General features: G+C 32.9%; 1 protein-coding gene across 1 annotated transcript; it reads right to left on the bottom strand.

Moving 5' to 3' along the window:
* Nucleotides 1–983: 983 nt before the first annotated feature.
* Nucleotides 984–15,936, bottom strand: LOC111057444. The gene is made up of 8 exons (XM_022344869.2): nt 15,773–15,936; nt 13,547–13,859; nt 12,205–12,303; nt 11,716–11,877; nt 10,290–10,426; nt 6,907–7,045; nt 3,753–3,882; nt 984–1,347 (listed from the first exon to the last, which is right to left on the bottom strand). Exons 2-8 carry the CDS (start codon nt 13,853–13,855, stop codon nt 1,244–1,246), a joined length of 1,080 nt encoding a protein of 359 aa, XP_022200561.1. The 5' UTR covers nt 13,856–13,859; nt 15,773–15,936; the 3' UTR covers nt 984–1,243.
* Nucleotides 15,937–16,180: the final 244 nt, after the last annotated feature.

The following is a 16,180-nucleotide window of genomic DNA, read 5'->3' as shown; positions in this document are numbered from 1 at the left end:
AAGTTTTAGTTCTGACAGCGAGTATCGATATTAATTATCAAAATAAAAATTCCAATAAAGAAATAAATAGGTGGAACATGAATGAATATACATACGTGAGGAAATATAAATAAATATAATGCAAGGAAAAGTAAATTTAAAAGTGTAATTTGAAGCATTAAAATATAGAAGTATTACTAGCAGGAACCCGTGCTCCGCAGGGATATCTATTTTAATACTTGACAAACAGAAAACTTGACGTATTGTAATGATATTTTGAAGAATTGAAAATAGGCCTATAATCATCCTTGGTTAATTAAGAATCTATATGTAAAATTTCAAGTTAATTAGTCCAGTACGGTAGTTCAGACGTGATGATGCGTCAGACTGTGGAACAGAATAGTGGTGAAACTATGATAGCGCCAGAAGTGGCTCAAACACAATAGTAGGTATAGTACTACATGAACTTTTGAGGCTACCCTAAGCAATTGTGCAAAATTTTAAGTTTTTAGGCTCAGTAGTTTGGGCTGTGGTGTGATTTTAGTCTGTCAGGGCTTAGACTTTTAAAGATATAGATTACTGAATGATGAATTCCATTATTGCATTGATATTCAAAGAATATTTACAAATCCAACCTTGAAGGCTTTCGGTACAAAACTGTTTCCCTCATTTTGAATAAAATTATCTTATTCTGGTCTATAAATTGGTGTTCAGCAACCTCTGACGGCGCAATCCCCCAAATGCTTGAAAATTTTGGTATAAGATTTTTCATTCTAAAACAGTTGTAATTAATGAGAATATTGTGAAATGCCTTACCCATCAGTAAGAATTAAATAGCGAAGAGGCTATTGCACCTATATGAATGAGACGGTATTGTAGGTTACAAAGTACATTTTTTACATGATGAATCAGACTTTTGGAGTTAGTTCCTATTCAGCTGTATAGAAGTATATATCATATCCAGAAATGAACAAAAGGAGTACATAAAGAAAAACTCTTATAAGTGCGGCCCAGTACAATTTATTGGTAGTTTGAACATAGTCATACAACATCGTAGTACATACCAGATTAATACTCAAGTTGATCAATACACGATAAACCAGTAGCCTCCACCAGTAAATATTTTTTCTTCAATATTCCAGATAATATATATTTGAATATTATATTTTTATTATCATTATACACACCTAATACAGTGGAATATGTGGTGTTGGATACATTAAAATACACAAATAACTAGCTAAATGGTAATATACCAATGATATTATTGGGATACTTCATCCCAAACAGTTTCCGTCAAAATTGCCACGCTATCAAGATGATGACCAGGCCGATACTCGAAATTCCACAGATAGTTTGTGAAGACCACTGCAAAATAAAATTGAACATTATTCAATAATATTATATTATTTTTTATCAACAAACATTTATGGTTATTCATAAAATTTGTTATAATGTTTATGTTTCCTATGTACGATCAGTTCATAAGAAATAATATCGTATTGACATGAATAATTTTCTTTTATTCAAATTTTTCTCACATTACATGTTATGATAGGTTTTACTAATTGAAGGAATCATTATACACATCACCTTATATCTATCATACATGAAGTAATAATCTATTAAGATTTTCTTATTATAATTTTGTGGCTGCCCCATGAAGCTAATTTTAGCTTTATATTAATAATATTAATTTTTTATCAGTGATTCATCATTGTAAGTCTCATATATTATGTTATTTGAACAACTGGAATCTTCAATGTTATTAAATAGTATCAATACAATTTTTGACATTTCGGTCCGTTTGCACAGTCAAAGCTTGAACGAAATCAAATCAGCTGGTGGCTTAAAGTAAAAAAGAAACACATTATAACAAACGAGACTTGATACGGATTTAATCCAGTTTGAAATTAAGTTTAATTTAAACTGTGACTGTGCAAACGGCCCTTAATGACATATTATTTACAAGGATTAGAGCACTTCGGCTGTAGAACAGTTCAATTAATATACCTATATGAATTATATTCATCGTCTCTTATTCAGGCAAATTAAGCGATCTCGTTTATTACGTTGAGAATTATTCAAGAAAAATGTTCACAACACAAAATACAAACTTTTTGGGAATGATTGTAGGTTTTTTACATGATTTTCAATCATTTACAAGAATTTTTATATGATTAACTTTTATAGTATCCGGGTACATCATTCAAGTATATTACAGATTGTTACTAACACTGCGTATGAATAATTTAAGACACCTTTGGGTACGGCTGAATAGGTTCAGGACTGGTCAGGGAAGATGTCACAAAAAAATGCACTCTTGGGGGTATTCTGATTCTCCTCTCTGTGATTGTGGCGATATGAGTCATATCTTTGAGTCATACCCATTGACTAGTTTCCCTGGTGGGCTACAAAGATTAGACTTGGCCCTTGACGATGCCATAGTTTGGCTCAATAATCTCAAGTGCCAATCCTAGCACTTTGTATAAAACATATATTATAAAACTGTATTTACCATGCTCTTTCTACCATACACATATAAGTATATAAATCTATAAGATCATAAATGGGTTTGTTAATTCAAGAAAGAGTATTGAAACGACCAAACAGTGGATAACACATTAGGAAACAGTGGAGAACACAAGTTTCGATACTTGAAAAGAATAATACGCATAACATAGATAAAAAATAGACCACGATACTCAACCCAATGTTTGCATGAGTGCAAAGCCTATAGTCCACGTTATAATGGCAGTATTTGATCAACATTGGTGTTGCTATCATTCGACAAAGCAGATCATGATATCCTTTTCTAAGTCCGCAACGTTGCGGATCGTTTTTCAAAAATGTAGAAATGTAATTAATTAACAAAATATTTAATCTAAATTATGAAAATTTGAGTAATTAAAAACTATATTTTTGACGAATAAAATATAATATATTGATTATTCTAAACTAGAATAACCAGTTAATCTATATAATAAGGGAGAGTAGGGTTGTGTTTGTTCGCATCAAAACATGTCAACTTGTGGATTGCATACCGGTAAAACGGGAATGATTTAGAACTCCAAATTTTGCACATAGATTCTAAAAATATCAATCTCGTGCACCTCGAAGTCCAAATTTCAATTTTCCTTCTACATTTTTCAGGATTGACGTTCAAATTTCATTCATGGGACATGAATATGTAGCATACGTTAATATAGATCTATAATCTAGAGAGACTACTACCTCTTCGAAACTGCCAAACAGATGGTTAAAATTGGTAACTGAATTAATAGACATTAAAATGCAGGTTGGCATTAAGTTGAGGAAGGTTTCTAAACAAGAATTGAGTTTTGTCACTTTATTAAGTTAGTACCAAGTTGAAGAACTTAATCTATACTATAATAAAGGAAAGAACTTGCTTATACACGTACGGGATAGGAAAATTATGTTTGACGCATAATCACATCTAAACTACTGAACTAAAATTAATTTGAAATTTTGCATATAGATTCATTAACCGAGGATGGTTCTAGGCCCTCTTCAAGATTCCACTCGGTCAAGTTTTCAGTTTGTCAACTTTTAAAATAAACCCTTGCGGAGCACGGGTTACCTGCTAGTATTACATAAGATATACCGGTATCAACTGTCCTCTATAGTAGGCAGTGGCGAGGCAGAGAATCGGCAACGCTGTTCTCCTATCTCTCCACTGCTATTATAACGTGGACCTCACTATAGTGTGGTGAGTACCGTACCAGAATTTCTTGTGTTGTTTAGGAACTTACAGATTTCTCCTTCAGAAAGATCAGATGATAGTTGAGGGCATGAAGAATTGCAAAGGTTATGTGGAGTCAATTTGAATACAGTGGAACCTCGCAGCTGCGCTAGCATTATCAGTCCTGAGTCCAGTTCAACCTAAACCAAACAACATCATTTTCTATAATAATTTATTTATTTATCACATTGTGAAATATAAACTAGTACACATTATACATAGTGATTATAAAAGAACTTTACAACTTTGAAAGCACATAAATATTTATTGAAATTACTTACAGAATTGAGAAAGGTGTAATTTTGTTACAAAACACTTCAAGTTTATTAAGGTGTGGGTGTTATTTTGGTTCGATGTGACAGCCGTTGGTAATGCGACTTACATCCCACAGATGAAAGATTTCTTGCCTCACTCGTACCAGCATATTAGGCTTAAGTTGTGCAACCGTAGCGATCCGATTTCGGAGGTCATTAAGATTGTCTGGTAGAGGCGGAACATAAACCTTATCCTTAATGAAATCCCACAGGAAGAAACATTGGTGTTAAATCCATCGCTCCAGTGAGCATGGTAGCCATGCAATTGGCCCTATATGGTAAATCCAGCGAAGTTGAAAGTAGAATTCCAAAACTAAAACTTCTCCGTGGAAATGACCTGGTGCACCGTCATGCTGAACAAGATGAACAAGTGTCCTTTTACTTTCAGCATGACGGTGTACCAGCTCATTTCCATGGAGAAGTTTTGGATTTTCTAGACATTCGCTTTCAACTCCGCTGGATTGGCCGTGCAGGGCCAATTGCATGGCCACCTCGCTCACTGGATTTAACACTGATGGATTTCTTCCTGTGGGGTTTATTAAGGATAAGGTTTATGTTCCGCCTCTACCAGACAATCTTAATGACCTCCGAAATCGGATCACATTCGGATCGCTGCGGTTGCACAAGTTACGCCTGATATGCTGGTACGAGTGTGGCAAGAAATCGACTATCGGTGGGATGTATGTCGCATAACCAACAGCTGTCACATCGTACCAAAATAGCACCCACACCTTAAACTTGAAGTGTTTTGTAACAAAATTACACCTTTCTCAATTCTGTAAGTAATTTCAATAAATATTTATGTGCTTTCAAAGTTGTAAAGTTCTTTTATAATCACCCTGATTTATTTATTTGATAGAGGAAACAATACAATTGTGAGAAAAGAGAAAACAGGCTATTACCCAAAAATTCTTCTATTTATTAATTTTGTCTTAAATTGTCCAAATACTAGGTAGGTTATGTCCATATTATTTCCTGTAGTGAGGGGTACACGTTATATTGGCAGTGAAGAAGTATACAAGAACAACGTTGCCGATATTCTGTCTGGCAGTGAAGAATTATACAAGAACAACGTTGCCGATATTCTGTCTTGTCAATGCCTTCTATGATGGTAGCTGATACAGGTTTATTGATGTAATATTAACTGTTCATTCTCGTTTATTATATTAAGCAAGAAATTATATTTTTAAATAATTCAACAATGAATTTTCATAATTAAGATGAAATATTTTGTTAATTTACTATTTATTCTACATTGTTAAAAGACGATCTGTCAACAGAACAAAGCGAGAAAGAGTTAGCGCTATCCACTTTGTTGAATGATAGACAAGGATAGCAATACCATTGCTGAAGAATGCCATTATAACGTGTGGACCTCACTATAAACCAAATCATTAATCTTAAAATCACAGATTAAAATGAAACAAGCAATTTCAAATTTAGATACGTTGATAATGAAACTTCCCAAAAAAAACAGAGATAAAACTTCAAATTCAGAGAATATAAAAACACATCAATTTTGAGCCCGAAAATATAATGTTCACCACAGCTACTACAGCTGTTATTATTGTAGAATTCGCACATGTTTTAAACAACATGGATTCAAGGTTTAAAATAAGCAGAATCGGATTTAAGAGCTGGCTACTAAAAAATGTCCAAGTCACATCCGATTAAATTGATCGAAAAATACTTCTTAAAATTTATTAAACGAAAATCCAAAGTTAATTGTTGTAAACCACTCCGAAAACTTCTGCTACTGCAAATATTGACAACAGAGTTAAGAGCTAGATGGAAATTCGATGAGAGCTACTATCCAAAAATTATATTTGCCAGCCCGGGAATCGAACCCGGTACCTCCGAATTGCTAGTCAGGCATGATATTAGGTACTTATTTTTTTTCTCTATTTCTCTTTTTATTCTAATTTTCTTTCCTCTATGCTTCAACCTCAATCAATTGCACAATCTCTGTTATCTGAGATTGTAAATTATTGTGACATTCTCAAAGATTGTACAATTGTTGTATCTCTGGATAACAACGCTCATTTTATACTCAGCCAAAGCGACCAGCCAGTCTACATATTATGGAAATTAATGAGAAATTGCATTTTTAATTGGGCAGGCAAATAATTTTTGGATAGTAGGTTCCATAATTTCCTTCTACCTGTTAACCCTATGGTCAATATTTGCAGCAGCAGAAGTATATTTATTAAAAATGTTTATTAGTCTTCAGGATGGTTTAACAGCATTTAACTTTGGATTTTCGTTCAATAATATTATTTATTCATTAGCATTTGGACAAATGCAATTTCTCATTAATTTACATCTATAACTATATTTTCTAGAATCAAAGATACATTCGAACTGAAGAATGGGGGTTTATATTTTTATTCCACAAAAACACAAATAATATAAAAATTCATTGAACATTTAATTGAAAAGAAATTGAACTGAAGAATGGGTTTTATATTTTTATTCCACAAAAATACAAATAATATTGAAATTCATTGAACATTTAATTGAAAAGAAATTAAGTCTGAGTCAGCAGCAGCTGCTATTGGTGGAGGATATTATCCTCAACGATAGATATAAGATATTTTCATGTGAAAGTCGCTAATTCTGTACCAAGTTGTTATCATAATTTGGACTTTTGTTGCTTCTATGATATTGTGATAATAAATATAGAAAAATCTGTACGATTAGGTACTGTCTTGCGTGTCATTCCTCAATAGAATGACAAAAATGGATTGTTGTATCAAACAATAAACGCGTCAAAACGTGAAAATTATAATAAATTCCAAATATCTATTATGAGAACATTCCGGCGCATGAAAATGACAAAATGAATGATACCTTTTTGTAATTATTGGTATTGTAGTCCGAAGACATGAGTACCCAATTGAAGTGAGCTGGAGAAACAGAGCTTGAAAGGAAGTATGGACGCTGATAAAATTTTCTTAGTGCCTTCACAGCATGGATGTCACAATTTTGCCTGCAAGTAGAAAAACTTAATTAAATAAAACCTATTCAAGGACGACATTTAAAATTTATTCATAATCTCTATTTTGAAAATGGTTCATTTTGCAGCAAGTTGAAAATTTTCATTCATTTATTCACAGACAATAGATATAATGCAGGAAAAAACAACAGGCATTCGCCCAAAACTGCTTTAAACCTTAATTTGGAATACACAGTCTAGAGGTTATGTAAATGATAACAGCTTAATTCACACAAAATGGTCCAAAAAATGTATGTACTACAATAATTTTGAATTTATCAGATTAATTAATTTCAAAATACAAATCCAAACAAAAATCTTCCTTCACAATCACAAAATATATTTAAAATTTCACTTAAATCCACAAATTATACTCATGTTAAAATTCTAAACGTCAAAACATCTGATTGAACAGGTACTTGCTGTTTCTCCATTTTGTGGTAGTTCATGAACAACTTGCTAAGCAGTTGAATACAGAATTAAGAAGCGAATGCTTCAGTTGTAAGGATAGATATATTTGGCCAAGTATATAACAAGCATTAAATTTAAACATCTAGCCTCAATAACAAACCTTAGTTCATTATTGAACTAGTTTATTATTAACAAACCCTAGATAATTGGTGAAACCATGCAATATTTCTTGTGTATTCAACTTGAAAAAAAAAATAATCGCATCATGTTCAAATTAATATTGTATGAGCAGCGTATGACACTCATTTTAAAAAACTTGTTAAAATAAAAAAGCATATATTATTAGAGCTGCGCTTGGAAGACCCAGACTCTATACCAGCAGACTAATATTCGAAGAGATAGATCTACCAAAGTTACGTCATCAAACTTATGTGACAAATTTATTTTTTTTTATTAATGAAAATACACATCAATTTACCCGTCGCACAATCCCTTATAATAAACGTTCAACTATAGTAAATGCTTTCAATATTAATTTTACTTCATTAACATCTAGTAAACACCAATTTGAATATCAGAGTAATAAACTAATAAATACAATTCCAGAAGACTTGATTAAGAATAAAATAACAAAAACCAAATTGAGATTAATAAACATGTGGATAAAACAAAACTATTATTTTAAAATTGAGAACTGAGTTGGATGAATCACCAATTTTGGCATTGTTAATAATTTATTATTGTGTAAAAATTATAAAAACTCGACAATTATTATATTATTTTTCTGTGCATTTATAATTTGTTTATCAAGTACTTGGATTATTGATAAAATTCAACATCCATAGATTATCATCTATCAACAGAATTGTTTCATTTCAACTGCTGTTATTAGATTAAATAAATGCATTTCTTATTTTTAGAACACGTGACTGGAGCTCAAGGTTTCTTTTTCCAGTCACGCCAAAAACTATTGTATTTTAATGATTATTTTTATTTGTAAAAATTTCTTGTATTTGGCAATAAATTCAATTATAAAATTATATGATATCCTGAAGAAATTGAAAAATAGCTTTCTTGCAATCATTCAGTACTAATTATAAGTGTAGCTTAATTTAGTCTTACAAAAGATCTTGAATATGCTTAAAACGATTCAATACCAAGACATGGGTTTAAAACATTAATATTCAATATTAATAATTGAAAATCTACCTATTTTCTAATCAACGTGAAGTACTGTAGCATTGTTTCCCTATGATGTCAATAAATAAATACATAAAATGATGGATTTGTCAAGTGTTTTTCAGTCTGTTCTCTTAGGTAGCAGAAAGCTACCTTTCAAAAAAACTTCTGTACTTGGATTTTTGTATTGAATTGGAGGATGCTGAGATACTGCTTTTTCCATTTGTCAATATTATTTTGTTCAATGATGACCTTCGAGCGCGTTGCCCAATCACTTTCAAATTTAAAGCACATTTTCTTGGCGCCTTCGAACAGATTAAGTTCTGTGACTTGTAGGATTCACTCAATACTTTATCCTTTTTGAAGAGAAACAAATTATATTTTAGACAATAAAATCTATATGTGATTTTGTAATAGAAACATCAAATAGGGTTAGAGTGTAAGACAAGTTCCTTCACAATATAAACAATATTATAATTTTATTCTATAATTATATTTGTTAAAAGAGATCACTTTAAAATTAAAAGCATTGAATTATTGTTTCTAGTTCAATTGAGAATCATGTTTTAGGCAAGTTACAGAGCTCGACCGACCGTCAGTGCGGGCGGACGTCAGTCGCGCTTGTCTTTTCCATAGATATTCCATGTAGCCTATCCGTACAGAGCAGGACTGACGGCACGCATGCGTACGGTCAGGATCATGCGTTTTATACAGCGTACGAAGACCATCGGTCGAGCTCGTGCGCATCCGTTCATCGGTCGACTGACGCGCTATTGAAACAAATAGAAGCTTTCAGAGCTGTACTGATCAGTAGCCCGATCGCAACATAACCAATGTGCTGAAACCTCTGCCCGACAATCAGCTGATATTGAATTGAATACCATAATGAATGAATTCAATTAATAGTGTCATATTTGAATTCAGAGTTTTTCTATACATTTCTTCAATCATTTCTAAATTTTTTATTGGAAAAATTATATATTATTAATATTATCTACATTTATTTGATCCGTAGCTTAAAGTGACTGCAAGTATTCCCAATGGTGATACAAGCTCGAAATAAGTCATCAAAATTTCTGAAGGACATTCTGAGGTAGTTGAAAAATGTATCTTCACCCCAAGCAATGATGTATGTAATGGTACTAAATTCCCTTTGAAATGCTCTTTGGGCGACCATCGGGTGAACTTGATATCTACGTCTTTTTATATTTCGTTTACGAAGATAATAAGCTGCAATTAAACAATCTGTAAAAGCGTCCATTTTGTGAGTCAGAAAAACTGATGTATGGTCATGATGGTGCATACGCACTGACGGTCGGTCGAGCTCTGAATGTGTAAAACTGATTCATCGATGCGTACGGTCAGGATGATACATACGCACTGACGGTCGGTCGAGCTCTGTAACCGGCCTAATCTGAAAGGTGACATCATACAAGATTTCTTGTGTATTTCAGCATTCCTGTACAATAAATAATACATGGGTATTACAACACACATTCTTATTGTTCATCTTTTGATTTTATATATCACTGAAGGGACATTTGAAAATTTAACAAGGATTAAAAGCACAATCTTCTATAATGTTTTATTCAAAATGAAAATCCCCTGAGAGGAATCGGTAAGTGGAGAACTGAACTATTTTACTCACCAATGAACAAACCACTTGTCAACTGAAGAACTGTGAATACGCTTCAGAAAAGCCAATAAATCAGATGATCCAGTCCTCAGATTTGTTGTAAGAATACATGGCACCGTATCAACCAATTTTTCATCTTGAAGATACAACTAAAATAAATAAAATATTTGAATAAGTGATCGGACGAATGATTATCTTCACAGATTTCCTTGACAGTATCCTGAAAATTAGGATACACTTAATACGTTCTCACAAAACAAAACTATGCGTGGAAAAGGTTAGAATATGATTTAAGTGTATGATTTAAAGTTCACACGATTATAAAATCCGGATCGACAGTGGTATTGTTTCAAGTGTTTAGTGAGAAAATTAGAAAACATTCATAAAGTGAAGAAAACATAACCTATTTTCTGGACTATTTTAATGAATCAGAATTCGGGGGAGGAACAGTTTTGGTCTGTGCCTTTTGATCCTCCACCAAATTATTTTTACAAAATAATTTTGTAACATTCAATCAATAAAAGGATAAATTAGCAGAGTGCTTCAATTCATCTTTTCGAGCAATCATCTTTGTAGATGAGTAGAACCGTTGAAAGAAATAAAAATAATTATTGAAAGGATTCTTGAATTAAACTACAAGACTCTTCAATAAAAAACAAATAGACTGATAATGGAAGAGCATGTCCCAATGTTCTGATCTTAAGTAAAGTTATTTTTGAAAGAGAATCAAAGCAAAATATCAGAAAAAAGTGAAATTATATTTAAAAGTAGATTTGAGGCTGTGATGATAGTAATTGTTTTTTTTTGTGTCTCATATAAATGTCATTCTCAACCATTTCAAATTATGAATGAAAACAAACTTCATAATTTCGATCATTATTTAATTTTACAAATTTAAAAAAAAAACAGAATCTGGATTTATACCTACCTTACTTTAAATGTATTTTTCACTACTGCGCTCAGTCAGAAGTGATAAACACAGTCAAAGATTTAGAAATAACAAAACATATCAGTCACAATGCATCTATACAATTCAAATAACTCTATAAATACAGTATAATAACTTCGGCAACATTGTACACATCATATATCTGCCTCTAAGCCATACAATGGACTCAAAACGTATTCTAATGGAATTGATGTACATTATAACTAGATTCTCAGAGAAAATTCGAAATAGAGTTGCACAATGGGAACATAATAACACAGAGAAAAAAAACGTAAAATTGTATAAGTTGTCTCTGATAATAGCTGATAGAGAGGTATTAGAGTTCAGACTAAATAAAACTTGAAGAGTTAAAAATATAATATAATGGATGAACGAGTTTCTAAAGGATCTAATCGATACCATCAATGGCTGTCATTTTCAATGAATGATCAACATGAACAGACAGTAATGTTCATAAAAGGTTCTATCATATATTTGTAAATTATTTACCTGAGTGATGTTGTCGAAATAGAAATCGTTTGTATTCATGACAGGCCACGATTCCATAGCATCAGTAACAATCAAAGGTACATCCCTACTCAGATAGTTATTGAGAAGAGAGTCATAGCCAACTTTGTCCACTCGATCAACATACTCCAAGGCTTCACAGGACTGAAAATGAATAAAAATTCTGTATTATTTTGACCTGAGACTATATTATTTTAATCACAATTTTTCAAAATATTCTATCAATTAAAATACCTTAATTTCTCAATATAGTGAGGTCCACGTTATAATGGCAGTGGAGAAAAATAGGAGAACAGATTCTCTGCCTTGCCACTGAATTCTACAAAAGATTGTTGATACCGGTATATCTTTCAATGTACTTGCAAACTTGCGTTAGTAAGGTGGAAATAAATGAATAAATCTTCCAGTAACATGATCAAAATCAAGTCACACACAGAGTCTCAATCTTTAATCGTATATGACAATACTTACAACACAGTCATCTTCTGTTAAAGTGTAATCACTGTAGAATGGATTGGTCATGAGGCAGGATTCATAGAACAAAGATCTCCAGTCCCAAAACGGTAGAGCCTATAATCATAAATGGGCACTAAGTTGAAGTCACATAAAAAATAGCTCTAGTAAATATGCCAACAAATGTCAATGTGCAGTTCATTGGAGAATAATCTGAATTATTAGATGAGCTGATAATATTAGTATTATCGATATTTTGTTTCATCGATGGTCGGTTATATTTGAGCAACCAAATTAAGTATTACAAGTATTACAGTGATAATATTGATGCACTTAAGTTACAATCAATGTTATTTATATTGTATTGTAAAAATATGTATTTGTAATTTTTGGCAATAAATTCAATTCAATTCAATTCAAATAAGCAGTGACAATAAAATTCACTTGAAAAGTCTGAACTGTTTTCTTTCTTTTTCTGTTTGTCTTTTAAAAATCAGGCTAGCTACATACACATCGATTTTTGTCAAACAATTTTTTGCAGCACTTATAAATTCTACCAATTCTTTTTTCAAACGGAACCTGACAAACTTCATCTGATTGACATCATCTATTTAATATAATAGAATTAATAAGGACGGCAAAAAGTCGTACGTCCAAACATCTATGTGTGTGACTGGCTTTACCCTTGACTCCAGAGATTTACTATATAAGAGGATTTTGTATGAGAGTTAGAAAGTAAAGACAGGAATGTTGTATCCTACATAATCTGTCTTCAACAGAATGAATTTGACCTGCCTGTTTGTCAGTTTAATGGGTTCCATGTTATCTTCATTGTATTTAAAATGATTGAGAACTATCAAGTTAGCATTCATGTATAATATACATTGTATGTCTTGAATGAAGAGATTGATTAAGTGTCTAGATCAAGCTCAACCTCTAATGATCATACAAGAAACAAATAATTAAGTACTGAAAATTTTGTGAAGTGGACAACTACAAGACTTAACCTATTTCGGATTTCGGACTATTTGTAACCTCAACTGAATTTGGAAGAGGAATAGCACAAGGTTACCTTATTTTTTCTCTCCCTATCATTTTAATGATGCACTTATTGTATCAATCAATAAAGAATCAATCAATCAAAGATGATTCATTGGTTTACCCTGTTTGGATAAACTAAATTCACTAGAACTCAAGATATTCTCTTGATTTGGCTCTGAGGTCTCAATTTTTAGTTCTTGAACAACACAAACAAGTTGCGCATACACATATAAAATTGAATCAAATCAATTTATTCCTCTTTATAAATACACATTACAAAAAATTATAGGAAAATTAGAAAGTAAAGCTAACAACAAACCTTTATCATAAAGATTCTTCCAATAGCAGTGAGGTGTACTGCAACACTTCCTATCTGAATTACAGCATATAGAGCAACCCCTATCACTATCATTATAAAGATAGTTTTTAGTATTTTTTTCAAAGTATTCTTCTGCATTGCCTCAAAGAGTGGGGAGCATATAACTTCCATTTCAGCATCTGTGAAGCCCATTTGTTGACAGTACTGATGAAATGACATCAGTTCTGCATCAACCAGCTTCAATTTCTCATTATACTCTAGATCTTTCTGGAACTTCGCTTGTTTTGGATTCCGATTTCCTGAAGCCATAATTCTGCAAAAACACAAATAATAAATAACAGACACAATTTTTAGTGGCATTCCGACACATAAATTAATATTATACTGTGAGGGCCACATTCTCTCGACGCAGCAATGAATTAATATTTTTTTATATTATTTCTCTGTTAATAATATTGAAGCTTATATGTTTCATGTAACCTTACTCAGTTATATCATAGAGAAACAATAGCGTAAGTAGATATCCCATGGTATAGGGCGTTCATGTCGCAACTTTTACTGTTATCTCAAGCCCATAGTCAACGTAGTTCTTTCCCGTGAAGCTGTGTGATGCTGGCAGTCTCTCATATTGTGCCGTTCATACATTCTCACCCCGCCAAAACATTAAAAATCGACAGTAATCGGCTTGAGATAACAGTAAAAGTTGCGACATAAACACCCTATACCATGGGATATCTACTCACGCTATTGCTTCTCTATGGTTATATCCTGAATAACTTCTCTGGTCGTGTTGTACCCTTAACCAGAAAAATGATTATTGATATTATTTCTAATTATATAGTGTTTCCTCCAGACTATCCTGTGTTCACACTTTAATAAATAATAAATCAATAATGTCTATTTTATTGTTTATATTTTCTGAGGTATAACCAAGAGTCCCGATTTTCCTGAATTTACCTAGGAAGGCTGTTGAAAAATCTTATTGCCTGGGATGGGAAGCTATTGTAGTTCCCCGCCAATAGGCTTCGGGGCACATCCAGTCTGGTGGCATGTCGTGTATTGTGTCTGTGTATATCACATCTTTTTTGAAGCTGCTCCTGATTCCTCTTGATATACATCAGCGAGCACAACACATATTGATTGCACCCTGTGAGTATCCCGCGATACCTAAACAGTGGTCTGCAGTGATCCCTGAAGCTGGAAAATGCCACTATCCTCAGATCTTTGTTTTGCAGTAGCAGAACATTGTCGACAGCTGGTGCATGACCCCACAGAAGTAGGCTATACATGATATGGCTGTGAAACTGCGAATGATGGACTATTACAAGACTACTCCTATCCACCACATATCTCAGTTTTCTGAGGAGGTACAACACTCTGAACAGTTCCCTGCATACTTGGTGCACATGGTAATTCCAGCTCAATCTCTCATCCAACCAGAATCCTAACAGCTTCACTGGATCTAATGTAACTGGCTGTCTTTTCAATGAGCAAACCAAGATGCTTGTTTTCTCCTTATTATTTAGTTTGAGCTTGTTGGCAAGAAACCACAACTTAACTTCTTCGATGAATCTGGCGGACTTTTCCCTTGTCTGTTCCACAGTGACACCTCTGGCAATCAAGGTGATGTCATCTGCCCCCTGACTGCTTGAGAATTCATGATCAATATGAACAACAGGGGGCCCACAACAGAGCCCTGTGGTACTCCATGCTCCACACCTCTCAGTCTTGAGCTAGCATCTCTCAGTTACAGTGTTAGGTTATTTAAATATAGTAGGTAGTGTAGGCAGGGGGAAAAATACCCCACCTTCTTTTATAATACTTCTTGAGAACCCATGGACCACATCTGAAATTGGGCCTGCCTGGTTGGTTGCATTAAATAGCCTTTGAGCATTTAAAATTCCTCAAATGAATAGAGGAAATGAATATTAACTTATTCTATGAGTAGCCTACGGTAGTTAATAATCTGAAAGTAATATTGTTTTGTGATTGTCTACTATGATGGTAAGGATTCATTTTCATTCAAATGTGTTTATAATCTGGACATGACTTCTTTTATCTGTGAAATATAAATTATGTCAGGTACACTTCTACTAGAGCACAATCATATGGTATTTCTCAAAAGTTTTCTTCTAATCAATAGGACTGAGAAGCACCACCAATTTGAAGCAAAAGTGTGAAGAAACTGAGATTATCTACCTATTTGCTATTGATGAAACTCCTTACCTCTCCTAGGGCACAGACCACAGATGGAATTTCTTGACGATTATTCTTCCCTTCAACAGGACTAAAAAGCTAAAGCACTGTTGTTTGCTTTGTTTAGATGAAACTCTACTTGCGCTATTTAGATTCAAATATTGATTTTTTATGAATTTTTACTTTTCAATGGTGGCGCTCTCTAGTAGATACTCATATGGCACATTCATCAGCTGATGAGTGATGGTGAGCCATTAGGTGTATTTCTGAGCGCAACATCTGGAAAAATAAATTCTACGTTCTGGAAGTTGACCGAGCCCCAACCAACTCTAGCCAGATTTTTTTTAACTATAGAAATATAATCAAGTAACAAAATATCTAATCTCAATTATGGAAATTTATTATGAAATCATTGGAAAATATACTTTCTTGACAGGT

Source organism: Nilaparvata lugens, chromosome X (genome assembly GCF_014356525.2).
Source record: "Nilaparvata lugens isolate BPH chromosome X, ASM1435652v1, whole genome shotgun sequence".
In the NCBI taxonomy this organism is placed as follows: Eukaryota; Metazoa; Arthropoda; class Insecta; order Hemiptera; family Delphacidae; genus Nilaparvata; species Nilaparvata lugens.
This window is presented reverse-complemented; position numbering and strand designations above follow the sequence as displayed.